The following is a 15,272-nucleotide window of genomic DNA, read 5'->3' on the forward strand; positions in this document are numbered from 1 at the left end:
TATTTAACACAGTTCCAGATGATCTGTTTTTAGATGGTGCTGAACAGCCTTTCCTAAAAGGTCTCTGCCACTAATTATTTGTTGAAATCTTATGGGGCTGAAAACATGGCATTTAATAACTATGAATATCATATGCAACCTCACTAAAATAATGTTTCTTTTTCTGCATTCAGTTCTCTTGCAACTAGCAAGTGAAGCCTTGCCAAATGACATGACCTTGGCTCTTGCTTACCTTCTTGCCTTACCACAAGTAAGTTTGCCCTTACCAATGAAGAATTTAAAATGACTAAATGGAAAATGTATGCTGTGAATTTTCATCGGTAAAATTGTTTATTGCATGCCATTTCCTCCTATTTCTTTTTTTCTTTTATTTATTTATTATTTATTTATTTATTTATTTATTATACTTTAAGTTTTAGGGTACATGTGCACAATGTACAGGTTAGTTACATATGTATACATGTGCCATGCTGGTGCGCTGCACCCACTAACTCGTCATCTAGCATTAGGTATATCTCCCAATGCTATCTTTGACAAAATTCAACAACCCTTCATGCTAAAAACTCTCAATAAATTAGGTATTGATGGAACGTATCTCAAAATAATAAGAGCTATCTATGACAAACCCACAGCCAATATCATACTGAATGGTTAAAAACTGGAAGCATTCCCTTTGAAAACTGGCACAAGACAGGGATGCCCTCTCTCACCACTCCTATTCAACATAGTGTTGGAAGTTCTGGCCAGGGCAATTAGGCAGGAGAAGGAAATAAAGGGTTTCCTCCTCTTATTTCTTAGGTGCTGAAAGGATCCTGGTCAGTATCTAGAGAGTCAATTCTACAGTTAGCTTAAATGTCAATCTTTACATCCACTTTTACTGCATAGGATTTGTTTTATAGTGCCTTGTGATTTTTAATATAGTCATTATTAAGTTGATCTTGAGCTTGAGTTGATATAATGGGAACTTTGTACAAAAAATCTGCAGGAATGACTAGAAATATAATGGTTTATAATGATCTTCGTAATTTCCTTTCAGCTGAGTTAATTCTAACATGTTCCCTCCTAGGTGTTAGATGCTAACCGGTGCTTTGAAAAGCAGTCCCCCTCTGCATTATCTCTCCAGCTGGCAGCGTATTACTATAGCCTCCAGATCTATGCCCGATTGGCCCCATGTTTCAGGGACAAGTGCCATCCTCTTTACAGGGTGAGTCTTCATGATTTCCAGCTTATTAATGAGCAGAGTTAAGCCTTTTCTAAAATACTCAAAACACGTGTTTAATTTTTGGAGGAACTGATTACATATGTATCCAGAATGTATTCCAAGTGGCAGGCAGCTCTTGGCTTTCCTGTATTCGGCAAAGTTGCTTCTCCAGGTATCAGTAAGTAGAGTTTAATATTTATTGTGAATACTGATTCCTCCCTCTAACTTTTACTTAATTTACTCATTTACTTAATTTTACTAAGTTCTTAGGAATGGCTAAAGTAGTAGGAAAGGCAAAATGGAGAATTGTTTTTTTAACTTACTTTCTAAAAGGAAGACGACTGTGCCTAACTTAGGAAAGTAGGCAACATAATTCTTTGAGCAATACTGCACTTTTTTTTTTTTTTTTAAGCCAGAGGTATGAGAGTAGTCAGTTGTACAGACAGAATGTTGAAACATATTATTCATACTTGCCAAAAACCTCAGACAGCTTTTATGTAACTTTATTGTTAATTTCCAAGTGAAAGCAGGTAAACATGGCCTCAAGTTACATGTGCCTTCTTTTGTGGACACAAGAGTATTGCAGATGCCACTGAAAAATCCTTCCAAGTACTTGTATAGACAGACCAGTTTTAATTATTGGCATTGCGAAATTATCTAATTTTTGTATTGGATCATTTTAAGAGTAGATAATTAAATTGATTAGACTTTAAAATCCACTGTGTACATAAATCCAAGGTCCAGATTTTATTGAGGCAAGATTCTTCCTTTCCCAACCCCAAACAAATTCTAATATAACTTAAATTTTTCCTGTTTTCCCTGAGTAAATTACTTTATACCAAAATGAAAAGTCCCAAAGCATGTACTGTTTGTGACTGGGTTAAGTTAGGAGAAAATTGCTCAATTCTATCCCACCTTTCATATCTCGCCATCACTCTTTCCAAACTCAGATAGTGCAGTCACTCTATAAGGAAGCCTGTTTTAGATTTCCACAATTAAAGATACATTGTTGGGTTCCAGAGGCTGGAGTCATGCTGCCCACATCTTGTTTGGGAAGCAAAAGCTCCCAGTGAGCTGGTGTCCCCATGTGTCTTTCATGGGACTGTCCCCTTTAGATCCCCACCTGTCACAGCCATAGCTTCGGAGTCCTGTCATCACATCCCCCGGAAGGGGAGGCAGAAGGAGGCCGAGGGCCCCAGGATTTCTGCCTGGTCCCTTCTCACTGTGAGGACGCCCTTGGCACATCTTTCTCAAGTCACACAAACTATTGCAGTTACATACAGAATTGCTGACAGGAGCAGGAGACGCTGAGGAAACAGCTGGCAATGTGACAAAATTCTTTTCTGGGACAATAATCAAATCATGTATTTGTATTTTTTTAAGTATACCAATGAATTGTACAACAATGTAATAATAAAGTTCATCCTAATATGAAGTGCAAAAAAAAAAAAAAGATTTCCACAATTAAAACTGGCAAAGAAATAAAGCAGAATACTGAAAGATAAGGGTTAAAAGTAAATATGCGTTTATCTTGATTTCTTCTATGTTCTTATAGTTCTTCCACATGGTAGAAAGCGTATTTTATTTCCAGGTCTTATATTTTATGTAAGGAAATAATTTCATGTGTCTGTCAAAGTTCTAGCTGCCTCAACCTTCCAAATCATATCTAAGAACTAGGATGATGTGAAAACCTTCCATTTGTGGTGGTAGATAGGCTTTCATTCATCAGTGTTTATTTACAAGAAGACACGTGGAAAGACCATCCATAACACATGACTCTCCCAGGACACCATCACTGTTGGGTGTATATTGGTTTTGGGCATATTTTATTCTCATGTCAGCATTTGGACAAGAAACAGGAATGCTTTATTCTTTTAACCAGTTCGCCTAAGATGTTACTTTGTTTTGGGAATGGTGTTTTTTGTTCTTTGGTAACTACTGCTGCTTTATACAGATACTTATTTTATATAACTTTATTATACTCTAGTAATTTTGTTTTTTTTATATCTCAGATATGGTTTAATGTGAAATAAGAAACATGCATTAATATGTATTATAAATTAAGGGACTGAAGTGATTAAGTGGAAATTTGGCAAATGTATTTTACTCTTACCTTTTCATTAGTGCTATGTGTGTACACAAGTACCAAATAATTTCCTCTAAAACTCTAAGTACGTTGAAACACAGTGAAGCTTTACTTTGACCAAATGCATAGTACCTTATTGTAAACTTGAATTTTTTCCCCCAAAGGTCAGTTGAGTTCTCAAAATATATTTTACTGAGGTCTCTAAGTGGATGTCATTGAACTGGGTTGCTGGTGCTGAAATTAGATCTCACTCTTCCATTCCAACTATATCATCTTTATTAAGGTCCTACTGTTTGCCTACCCCATGCTGTACCTTTCCTGAATACATAAGATTGGAAGGCCACTATATTTGTCCATTTTCATACTGCCATAAAGAACTTCCCAGGCCAGGTGCAGTGGCTCATGCCTGTAATCACAACACTTTGGGAGGCCGAGGCAGGTGGATCACTTGAGGTCAGGAGTTCGAGACCAGCCAACATGGTGAAACCCCGCCTCTACTAAAAATATAAAAATTAGCTGGGCATGGTGGCGGGCACCTGTAATCCCAACTACTGGGGAGGCTGAGGCAGGCGAATCGCTTCAATCTGGGAGGCGGAGGTTGCACTGAGCCGAGATCGTGCCGTTGCACTCCAGCCTGGGCAACAAGAGTGAAATTCCGTCTAAAAAAAAAAAAAAACTGCTCGAGACTGAGTAATTTATAAAGGAAAGAGTTTTAATTGACTCACAGTTCAGCATGGAGCATGGCTGGGGAGGCCTCACAAAACTTACAATCATGGAGGAAGGTGAGCAGAAACCAAGGCACTTTCTTCACAAAATGGCAGGAAAGAGAAATGCCAAGCAAAGCGGGAAGAGCCCCGTATAAAACCATCAGATCACATGAGAACAGCTTGGGGGAAACCACCCCCATGATCCAGTTACCTCCACCTGGCCTCTCCCTTGACACATGGGGATTATGGGGGTTATAATTCAAGATGAGATTTGAGTGGGGACACAAAGCGTAACCATATCATTCTGCCTCTGGCCTCTCCCAAATCTCATGTCCCTTTCACATTTCAAAACCAGTCATGCTTTCCCAACAGTTCCCCAGAATCTTAATTTATTCTAGCACTAACCCAAAAGTCCAAGTCCAAAGGCTTATCTGAGACAAGGCAAGTCCCTCCTGCCTATGAGCCTGTAAAATCAAAAGCAAGTTAGTTACTTCCTAGAAGTAACTGTGCTCTGCTTCCCTTTTAAACATGAGTTCCAATTCCAAACCATCTCTTTTTGTGAATGCATAAAACTGATTGCTTTTAAGAGCATCCAAGTCACATTTTGAATGATTTGCTTTTTAGAAATTTCTCCCACCAGATACCCTAAATCATCTCTCTCAAGCAAAGTTCTACAGGTCTCTAGGGCAGGGGCAAAATGCCACCAGTCTCTTTGCTAAAGAATAGCAAGAGTCGTCTTTGTCCCCATCAAGTTCCTCATCTCCATCTGAGACTACCTCAGCCTGGACTTCATTGTCCGTATCACTGTCAGCATTTTGGTCAAAGTCATTCAACAAGTCTCTAGGAACTTCTAAACCCTTCCACATCTTTCTGTCTTCTTCTGAGCCCTCCAAACTGTTCCAGCCTCTGCCCGTGGCCTAGTTCCAAAGTTGCTTTCACATTTTCGGGTATCTTTATAGCAGTACCCCACTTTCTGCAGTATTAATTTACTGTTTTAGTCTGTTTTTATACTGCTGTAAAGAACTACCTGAGACTTGAAAGAGTTTTAATTGACTCACAGTTCAGCATGGCTGGGGAGGCCTCAGGAAACTTTCATTCATGACAGAAGGCAAAGGGGAAGAAAGGCACTTTCTTCCCAAGGCAACAGGAAGAAGTGCTGAGCAAAGCAGGAAAAGCCCCTTTATAAAACTATCAGATCTTGTGAGAACTCACTCATTACCACCAGAACGGCATGGGGGAACCCGCCCTCATGATTCAGTTATCTCCACCTGGTCTTTCCCTTGACACATGGGGATTATGGGGATTATAATTCAAGGTGAGATTTGGGTGGAGACACAAACCTAACCATATCAGCCACTCCATCAGTCAGCTGTCAGTCATTAAGCATCCCTCATGTGCCACACCCTGCTTCTGAGCCTTGGTGTTGGAAGATGACTATGGCATGGTGCTGGACCTCAAGACCTTGCTGCTTGCTCTAAATCCATATGAGACAGTTAAGTAAATGTGGATTAGACTGGCAGCAAAGTAGAGAACTGAAGATGGATGTTGGACAGACAACAAGTTACAGCTTTTAAGAAAGCTGAAAAGCTGGCTGCACAGCCACATTTTGGCCTATAATCTTCAGTTTCATTTCTTTAATTAAAGTAGTTCTCTTGGAGGAAAATTGTAGTACAACTTATATTTTTCTTGTTTTCCCTGATAGTAAATTACTTTGTACCAAAATGAAAAGTCCTAATGCATGTACTGTTTGTGACTCAGATAAGTCAGGAGAAAACCATTACATTCCATCCCACCTTTTGTATCTGGCCACCACTCTTTCCAAATTCACACACTGCAGTCACTCTGCAGGAAACCCTATTTGGGGTGTCCACAGCTAAAGCTTGCCAAGAAATAAAGCAAAATACTGAAGGATAAGGGTTCAAAGTAGGTGTGTTTATCTTGGTTTCTGCTTCTGTGTTCCTACAGTTCTTTCCACTTGGTGGAAAGTGTGTTTTATTTCCAGGTCTTATATTTTGTGTACCCTTTTATCAATTCAGCGTTAGAGTACCTACTCTAAAGGACATAGAGCTTGACATTGTGGTATAAAGAATACGTCTGGGTTTTTATTCCTTTCTCCCTCTTACCCCAATTTCTGTTTCTTCCATCCAGCTTCTATCAACCCACCATCTCTGCCCATTAACTGTCGTTCTTATTTCTATCACCGTTTCCCTATTGTATTAGTCAGGGTTTTCTAGAGCGGCAGAAGGAATAGGATATATGTATATATGAAGGAGAGTTTATTAAGCAGTATTGACTCACACTACCCACAATGATGAATTCCCACAATAGGCAATCTGCAAGCTGAGGAGCAAGGAAGCCAGTCCAAGTCCCAAAACCTCAAAAGAAGGGAAGCCGACAGTGCAGTCTCCAGTCTGCAGCTGAAAGCCCAAGAGCCACTAGCAAACCACTGGTGTAAGCCCAAGAGTCCAAAAGCTGAAGAACTTGGAGTCTGATGTTCAAGGGCAGGAAGCATCCAGCATGGGAGAAAGATGAAGGCTGAAAGACTTGGCCAGTTGGCTTCTCCCACCTTCTTCTGCCTGCTTTATTCTAGGCACACTGGCAGCTGATTAGACAGTGCTCACCCACATTGAGGGTGGGTCTGCCTCTCCCAGTCCACTGACTCAAATGTTAATCTCCTTTGGCAACACCCTCACAGACACACCCAGGAACAATACTTTGCATTCCTCAATCCAATCAAGTTGATACTTAATATTAACCATCACATCTATCAAATTGTCTCTTCCTTTGAAAGTGTTCCTTGGAGCTCTCCTGCCCTCGTGCTATCTCTCGTTCTCTAATTCCTGGTTGTCACATTACCCACCCACCCTGTGGCATAGTTCCAGCCACCCACCACCATTCCCTTTCTGGGTGCAACAACATAGGGTAGCTGCTGTTCAGAGTCATTGCTTGAGGAAGCAGCATTAATCCTGTGGGAACAGAAGCCAGTACAGTACATGGGGCCCAGTGATGATGCCTGAACACCTGATTTCTCACCTTTCAGCTGCTCCAGATGGAAAGAGATGCTTTCTGGTAGCCTGAGATAGCACACGGGCATGAGTCAGCTAGTTCTCCAGGGGCTTCTTGGCAACTTCTGGAAAGCATCCGATTGTAGGTCTAAAAGTAGAAGTGAAGAGTTAGAGAGAATCCAGGATGTTTTTCCTATCAAGATGCAAAGCCTTTTTGAATGTCTTCCAGACAGACAGATGCGTCACCAGTGAGTGGGTGAGAGTTACCACCTCTCCATTTGTTTCCATCTCTCCACCCCGTGTCCTCACCTTAATTCAGTCTTTCATACTTCTTTACCTAAATGTCCTGCGACAGCCTCGTGAACATCACCTTGTCTTCATTTATTTACTTCTGTATTTTCCCCCAAACAACTGCCAGAGTAGTCATTCTAAAATGGAGGTGTAGACATCCTCCTCTCCACCCAAAATCCTTCAGGATCTCCCGTTGCCCCAGCATGTTCTGCACATCCCATGATTGGCCTCTGTTTTTCCAACTTCATCCTTCCGTGCTGCAGCCATACCAAAAACTCTGCCTTTAATGCTTTTTGCTACCATTTCTTTGCTTAGCTACTTGGTTCAGGTGTTACCTCACTCAGGAACCTTTCTCCAGTCCTCCAAGCTGGGTTGGGTCCTCCCCCATGTGCTTTTGTACTCCCCTGTACTTACCTCTGTCAGAGCACGTGCATTCTATTGTTTTGAACGTAAATACTTTTCATCTTACTGGAAGAAGGTGGGATAAGCTGCCTTGCTGAGCCTTCTGGCTTTCATCTTTCTTCTGAGCTGGATGTGTTCTGTTCTTGGACATCAGATCTGGCGCTGTCTCCAGGAATTGAATTGGAGGACGCCCAGTTCCTGTCTGCTCCCAAACTGATTGCTCACTTGGTGGGGAGAAACTCTTCCCCCACTTTTGGTCACAGACATGTTCTGTGTTGGTGATTGTTGTGGTGTGAGAGCAGAGGAGAACACGGTGTGGGATTTTTCTAAACAGCTGTCTTAAAGTACCTTTCACGTTCATTCTGCCGTTTGATCCTTTGAGCAACCTCATTTCTCAGAAAAGGAATCTTCTTTATAGAAGATACAACTCAGAAGTCTGGTTACTTCCTCAAGGTTACTCTGGTAAAAAGTGACATCCTGTCATATAAAGCCCCTGATTCCAGGCTTTACCTGCTTTTTACTTGGACAGCGACCGCTCAAGCTTTGTTTCCAAAGAAGCAGTGTCAGTCTTTTTCAGACATGAGTGATCTTGGTGGCATGCAAACCTAATGGGTAATTCCCAGCAGGATATTTTCATGTGCCACTCCATGTCTACCAGGTAACATCCTGCATATGACAGATAAGACCCTCAGTGAACTGGCTGGCTCTTCCTTACCCCTCCAGCCGTGCTTCCTGACACTGCTTCTTTTGAAGCTTATGTTCTGGCTGCTCAGAACTTAGATTTCTCTGAATTTAACATCCTTTGTTGTGCCTCTGTGCACATGCAGATCCAGTTCCCCATCTGAAATACTTCTTCCTTCTCCCCTCTGTGGGCAGGCAAGTCTGAGCTCAGAGGCGCCTCCTCTGAAACTTAATTGGCTTCCTTCCATCTCTCTCTGTTCCTTGTGTGTGCACCCATGGAAGCAGTTATTTTAGGATGACAGTCGATACACATCTCTCTCTGCTCAGTGTGGCAACCTTATTTGAAGACAGGAATTCTCTTGCTTCCTGTATCACCAGACCTAGCCCACTGTAGTTATTCAGTGACTGTTGATGGTATGTAGATGAGTTCAGGAGTCATGTCAAGTGCTGCATGTCAGGACAGCTTGAGGCTTCAGGTTTGCAGTTGTGAGTTCTGACCCTCATGGATTTGAAAGAAACACTGGTAGACATGACAGTTGGATGTTGGATGTTTTAAGTATATAGGAGTTTTTCATTGACTGCCTAATGGCTCATTATTTGAGTGTTTTCAGCATCTTCCTCTGCATAAAACAGCACTGCTGAGTTTGGAATTAAATATGACAAACTCCAGATGAATCATCTTGGAAATTGAAATCAAAGTGGTTTCAATTTGTTGCCTACACATGATAACACCCAGTGAAGCTTAGCTTTCACTCAGTTGTCAGTTCAACTTGTTTCTAATTCCACAGTCTTTTCACATTTTCTCTTTCCACCTCCTGGATATGCACTGCAGGAATGCTAACTTAGGTAGATTACTAGCCTTGGATAAAAGTATTGATAGAATTTGTGGGCTTATTTCCCATGCACAGCCTGTGCATTTTGAAGGGCAGCACTGTCCTGAGCCAGCAGAGGCCCCCTGGAGCCCAGCAGCTCTCTCAGATGATCCATGGAGCTGCCTCCCTCACCTGCATTTTTCCTTTTAATTTTATGCATTGATGGTTAGCAAATGGTCAGTCTGAGAGAATTTTCTCTTCTAGTATTTGTTCTAATTAACTCATTTTTACGTTTTTAAAAAATACACATGTGACCCCAAAACTCAAGTGTTGAAAATAGCATACAGTAATAAGTCAGTGTTTCCCATTTGTATCCATCCAGAGATAGTAGATGGCTGTACATACTTATGTAACTATTTTTTAGACAGATGTAAGTAGGCTGTGCACATTGTTCTGTATCTTGATTTTTTTCCCCTCATATCTTACCTTTGTAATTGTTGTAAATGTATTTTGAAGTGTGATCTTTGCAGCATTCTTTTAAAAAAGTATTCAGAAGGTAAAATCGGTTAAAAATGGAAACGTCCTTTAGTTTTATAGACTAGGGAAGCAAACTCAGCAGGGGATGAAATTCAGAATTTTATGGTAGACTATTTCTAAAATGCGTTTTTTTTAAGCTACTAATTGAAAATACTAAGTAGAAAATTATCTCAAGTAAAATAACAACCCTAAAGGGGAAACACACCACCTGTTTAAAACTTTCGAAATAATATTACCAAGAAATGTAGAGACTATTAAACCAGAATAGATTTATTACCTCTACTAGTAAGCAGTAGATTAAGTCATTGAGCATTTTGTTGTCATGAATATTTATGCATATTTTGTTTTTACGGGGATTTGACCATATTCTTTAAAGAAATCATACTTTATTCACCTCCCTGAAGAACTGCATTGCCAAGTTTTGAGGGGAAAATCAAGTAATTTAACTCTTCACAATTTCCTTTTTAAATTATGAATGGCTTTTTATGCTGTTAGTTTTTGCAGCCTGTGATATTTTGCCATATCACTTTGAATACTGAATATGGAAGATTTTGAAGCTGCCCAGAGAGCTCTTCATAAGCTTCTTAGAGGCTAAAAGCTTTCATACCCATGCATCATGTCACTGAAGTCAGATGCTGGAAAGAGGGAGGGAAGTCTGAGTGTACTCTGAACACCAAAAACCTCCGAGTGATTTTGGGTGTGAAGCTGGATGTAGAACAACTCATGGAGACTTGTTCAGCAGTATGGGGCAAGCGGGTGGGAAGCCAGGTGGCTTGAGTCACTTTCCAGCTGCAAGACTACAGCTCTGGATGCTTCAACTACAAATGGGTGTGTCTCTAAAACAAGAAACAGTGTTTCCCGTGCACATCCCCAGCTTGATAGGAGGGTCAAATGAAAATCATGTGAAAATGCTTTTGAAACTTTAATTGTTGTGTACTTGTGGAGTGAATAAATGAATGTATGAAATGCAGTGTTGGAATGAGTAGGAGATGCTTTGGAATATTTTGGGAAAAGTAGTGATAAGCTCAGGGGAAGAATTTTTACTCAAATTTAATTTGAATATCGGAAGTAATCATAACCAGTAAAGTTTCTTGAGGAAGAGATAGAAAGTACCAGTGGCAATGATCAGAAAATAATTTGCATAGGGAGCTAGAACTTACAAATGCTCATTCATCCAGTTTCATTTAGTCTTTATGGGGATTCAGAAGAAATTGCTTCAGTTTTAGAAATGGAAAATTTACAGCTCAGGAGGGGAAAACTAGTAATCCAGGTCATTGATGCCAACTCCTGTGTTTTTCCCCCGTAATTTTTTCTTAGAAGCTTTTGTGAGAAATTGTCTCCTCTCATTTTTGTAAGTTCTTCTCAGTATCATGTTTTATACAATAAATTGAAGTACTGAAAATTTTTTTATACACAAATATTTGATGAGCTATAAACTTGTATATACTTACAACCTGTTATCAAAAAATTAATAGAATTTCCCTAACCACCACCTTTTTACTTATTTCTCGTAGAGATGGGGTCTCACTATGTCACTCAGGCTGGTCCCAAACCCCTGGGCTCAAGCAGTCCTCCCACCTTGGCCTCCCAAAGTGCTGGGATTACATACAGGCACAAGCATCCGTGCCCAGCCTCACCACCTTATTAAGACAGAATTTTAAAAGGAAGTGTATTTATTTCAGGGAGTTTAACAGAAAATGGTATTGTTGCTTGTGATTCTAAAACACCTTGTTGTCATTAGAGAAGAAAAAGCAAGCGGCTCAAATAGAATATCCAGTTGAAAACCTAATGGGTGTTTATATTTACACACACACACACACACACACACAAGCACATATATATGGCATGAGAGGAGGAATATATGGAAAAATGTCTACCTGGAACAATACGGAATGACAGCATTAAATCTATCACTGAAAATCTGTCATTTGTAAAAGGACTGTAATGGCAAGTGTATTAGTTCACTCGCACACTGCTATAATGAACTAACTGAGACTGGGTAATTTATGAAGAAAAGAGGTTTAATTGACTCATAACTCCACAGGCTTAACAGGAAGCATGGCTGGGAGGCCTCAGAAAACTTGCAATCGTGGCAGAAGGCGATGGGGAAGCCAGCACATCTTACCATGGTGGAGCAGGAGAAAGAGAGCAAAGTGGGAAGTGCCACACACTTTTAAACAACCAGATGTCATGAGAACTCCATCACGAGAACAGCAAGGGGGGAAGTCTGCCCCCATGATTCTGTTACCTCCCACCAGGGCCTTTTTCAGCACATGGGGATTACAATTCGAGATGAGATTTGGGTGGGGACACAAAGCCAAGTTATAACAGCAAGTCTTACATGTAGTGGGAGCTGTGTCTACATTGGTCCAATCAAGAGCCTTGTATTTTTAAGAGATATCCCTCCCTACATACCGAATATAAAAGGATGGTTCTTAGGAAGCATTATGCATGGGAGTCATAGCACTGCTTTGTCACTTACCAGCTTAAAGGCCTTAGATCTAAGTTCATTCTTTATTCATCTGTAAAACAGAGATGACAGTAAGAGATGCCTGTCCTACAGGGTTGTTAATGCAAAATGAGACTCAGTACATGTTTTAGCAGTAGGCGTGTTCCATCCTGAAGACTGAAATACTAGGTTTTTATTCTTAAATATCTGTTGGGAAAAGTGAATAAGTTTCTCGTACAAAGAATATGAAATAAAAATGATTCACAGAGGAGTAGATAATTTGTATGTAGTAAGTGAGAAGAGATTAAAGTTGTATAAACTGTGTAGAAATCTGTTGGCTATAATTTGTGGCCTGAAATTCTAATTTATTTATTTATTTATTTATTTATTTTTGAGATCAGGATCTCATTCCGTCCCACAGGCTGGAGTACATTGGTGTGATCATAGCTCACTGCAGCTTGAACTCCTGAGCTCAAGTGATCCTTGTGCTTCAGCCTCCCTAGTAGGTAGGAGTACAGGCTTGCGCCATTATGGCAGGCTAAGTTTCATTTTCTTAATTTTTTTGTGGAGACAGGGTCTCACTATGTTGCCCAGGCTGGTCTTAAACTTCTGGCCTCAATTGAGCCTCCAGCCTCGTAGAACATCCTTCTTTCTACACCTGGAGGGATTTGCAAAGTCTTTTTTTGTTTTGTTTTGTTTTGTTTTGAGACAGAGTCTCGTGCTGTCACCCAGGCTGGAGTGCAGTAGCACAATCTCAGCTCACTGCAACCTCCACCTCCTAGGTTAAAGTGATTCTCCTACGCTGGGACTACAGGTGAGTGCCACCACACCTGGCTAATTTTTTTTTGGTACTTTTAGTAGAAACGGGGTTTCTCCATGTTGGCCAGGTTGGTCTTCAACTCCTGACCTCAAGGGGTCCACCTGCCTCTGCCTCCCAAAGTGTTGAGTTTACAGGTGTGAGCCACCATGCCCAGCCTCTTAATGATAGAATTCTTATACATCTATAGGATTTCAGTCTTAGAAAGGTGATCACCTGGTGATGCTCCTTTGCTTTATATCTGAAGAAACTGAGACCCAGTGGAATCAAGAAAGGGAATCAACTGCTCCTTCCATGGAGTTCCCAAAACTCTTGGCTTATGATTGTGTAAGGCTGCTTATATTTGGATGCCTTCTGTGAATTGTTTATGTGTACATCCTTGTCAATCAGTAGTTTTTAATTCTTTTAGAGTAAGCTCTGTGTCCAATTTGTTTTCATAGAATAATGGAGAAAGGAGAGCTTTAAAATACCTTTTTTTTTTTTTGGTACCTCATAACAAACTGTGAGGAGGATGCGCTACTGACATTCTTTTATAAGTGAGGAAATAGACAGGAGGTATCTTGTTTCAGACTGCGTCTCTACTGAGTGGGGAAGCTGCAATATCAACCAGTACTACAGACTTCAAAGCCAGTCCAATCTGCTCCCCCTTTGACCATGCACCTGATTTGTGCAAGAGACTGTGCTGTGTTCTGCAAATTATGATATACACATGATCTCTGCCCTCCAGAAGTTTTAATTTAAGAGAAGGCAATGCAAAATGAATTATACAGTAGAGGCACACTTAAACTATGATTTGTATATGCCTTTTAGCCAATTCCATAATTCCTTTTATTTTTGGAACACCTGCTTCCTACCAGGTCTTGGTTTGTATATTTTATATATATCGTCTCTTAGGCTTCTCACAACCATGAACACTATATATTATCCCTGCTATTTTGTAGATGAGACAATGAAGTTCATAGTTAAGTAATTTGCACAAGGTCATTCAGCTAGTAAGCTCTGTGTGTCTGTGCTTATTTCACTGTGCCGTGTCATTTTATTCATTAGCAAAAGGAGACAATACTGTCTTTTTGTCACATACGAAGATTGTATGTGGAGACTCAAAACTTTCTGCAGGTTACATAAGAGCCTGTGGAAATGTTTGTAGCAATAACCATGCTCATCCTTGCTATACATTTATATTTTGGAGCTTTTCTCTTCACCTAGCCTTGGGATTTGTTTCATAGACTATATTAGAATACAAAGAGAATAGAAATCAGCAGGGGTTCTACCATTGAGGCTAATGAGAAGTGTAGGCCACTCTGCCAGTACATGTATTAAATCTTGGAGATAATAAAAAGTCAAAAATGAATGTGGAACAGAACTATGAGAAACCATTGGGAGAACTAAGGTAGTTGGTTCTATGAGTAGGGGATAGAAACAATAGCCTGGTAAAGAGAGGGACATGGAGTTATACGCAGAGATAGGTTAGATGGTTATAGCCTTTCCTTCAAGGTATATTCAGCAAGTTCAGGCTGAAAACTTCAGTCTGAAAGCACCAGGTGAGAATATACATGAAGAAAAGCCTTCTTCGTTGTTTTGGTGAACATAGATTTGGTTGTGGGGTGTAAATCTGGGGCACTAGGAACTCCTTCAAGGAACAACTGAAAAGAGCTCTCCTGCCACCCTAAAACCATGAGCATTGGATATTTGGTCTTGCTGTCTTTACAACTGGGAAGAAAAGTGCAAATCAGATGAGGCATAAGAGCAGCAGGCCACGGCAGTGCACACCAGAGTGCCGAGCAGGTGAAGATGGGCCAGCTGGCCCATGAGCAGCATCCCTGGGTCAGGGAACTGCAGAGGTGGCTGTGCACGTGCTGGAGGTTCAGGATGGTGCCCTGAGGGGTTTGGCCAACAGATAGAAAAGGGATTTAGTTAAATGTCAGCCATAGATGCACTAAGAGCTGGGGCACGGCATCCCCTTTGCCTAAATCTGTTGCCAGGAATACTGTTTATATGCAGCTGGTTCCCAAATCACTCTCTAATTGCAGTTAGATTTGGCTTATACACTTCATTTTTCCCTCAAGCCTTAGCCATATAGGTGTTAGCACATTTTCTACCTTTTACTGGAATTTGTCTCCCTGTTTTTTGCTGCCCTCGTTATTACTGGTATGGTACCTGAGTATTTAACCTAGACATTAACTCTTTGAAGAAGACTTCGATAACACCTGCCCACTCCTGTGTATTCCCAGAGCACCCTAGGCTTACTTGTGTCACACCATTTTACAGTTGTTTGCATGACTGT

The 15,272-nt window shown here is 40.7% G+C and overlaps 1 protein-coding gene across 3 annotated transcripts in view; it reads left to right on the plus strand.

The window, feature by feature from the left end:
- The window catches only part of NBAS (NBAS subunit of NRZ tethering complex), a 393,407-nt gene that overhangs the window by 251,542 nt on the left and 126,593 nt on the right, over positions 1-15,272 (plus strand). For all 3 annotated transcript variants that reach the window (XM_003826980.5, XM_034952644.3, XM_055108231.2), the window contains 2 exons: positions 174-250; positions 1,067-1,204. In XM_003826980.5, coding sequence (XP_003827028.3) covers positions 174-250; positions 1,067-1,204 — 215 coding nt within the window. The remainder of the gene's footprint in view (positions 1-173; positions 251-1,066; positions 1,205-15,272) is intronic.

This window comes from Pan paniscus, chromosome 12 (genome assembly GCF_029289425.2).
Source record: "Pan paniscus chromosome 12, NHGRI_mPanPan1-v2.0_pri, whole genome shotgun sequence".
NCBI lineage: Eukaryota > Metazoa > Chordata > Mammalia > Primates > Hominidae > Pan > Pan paniscus.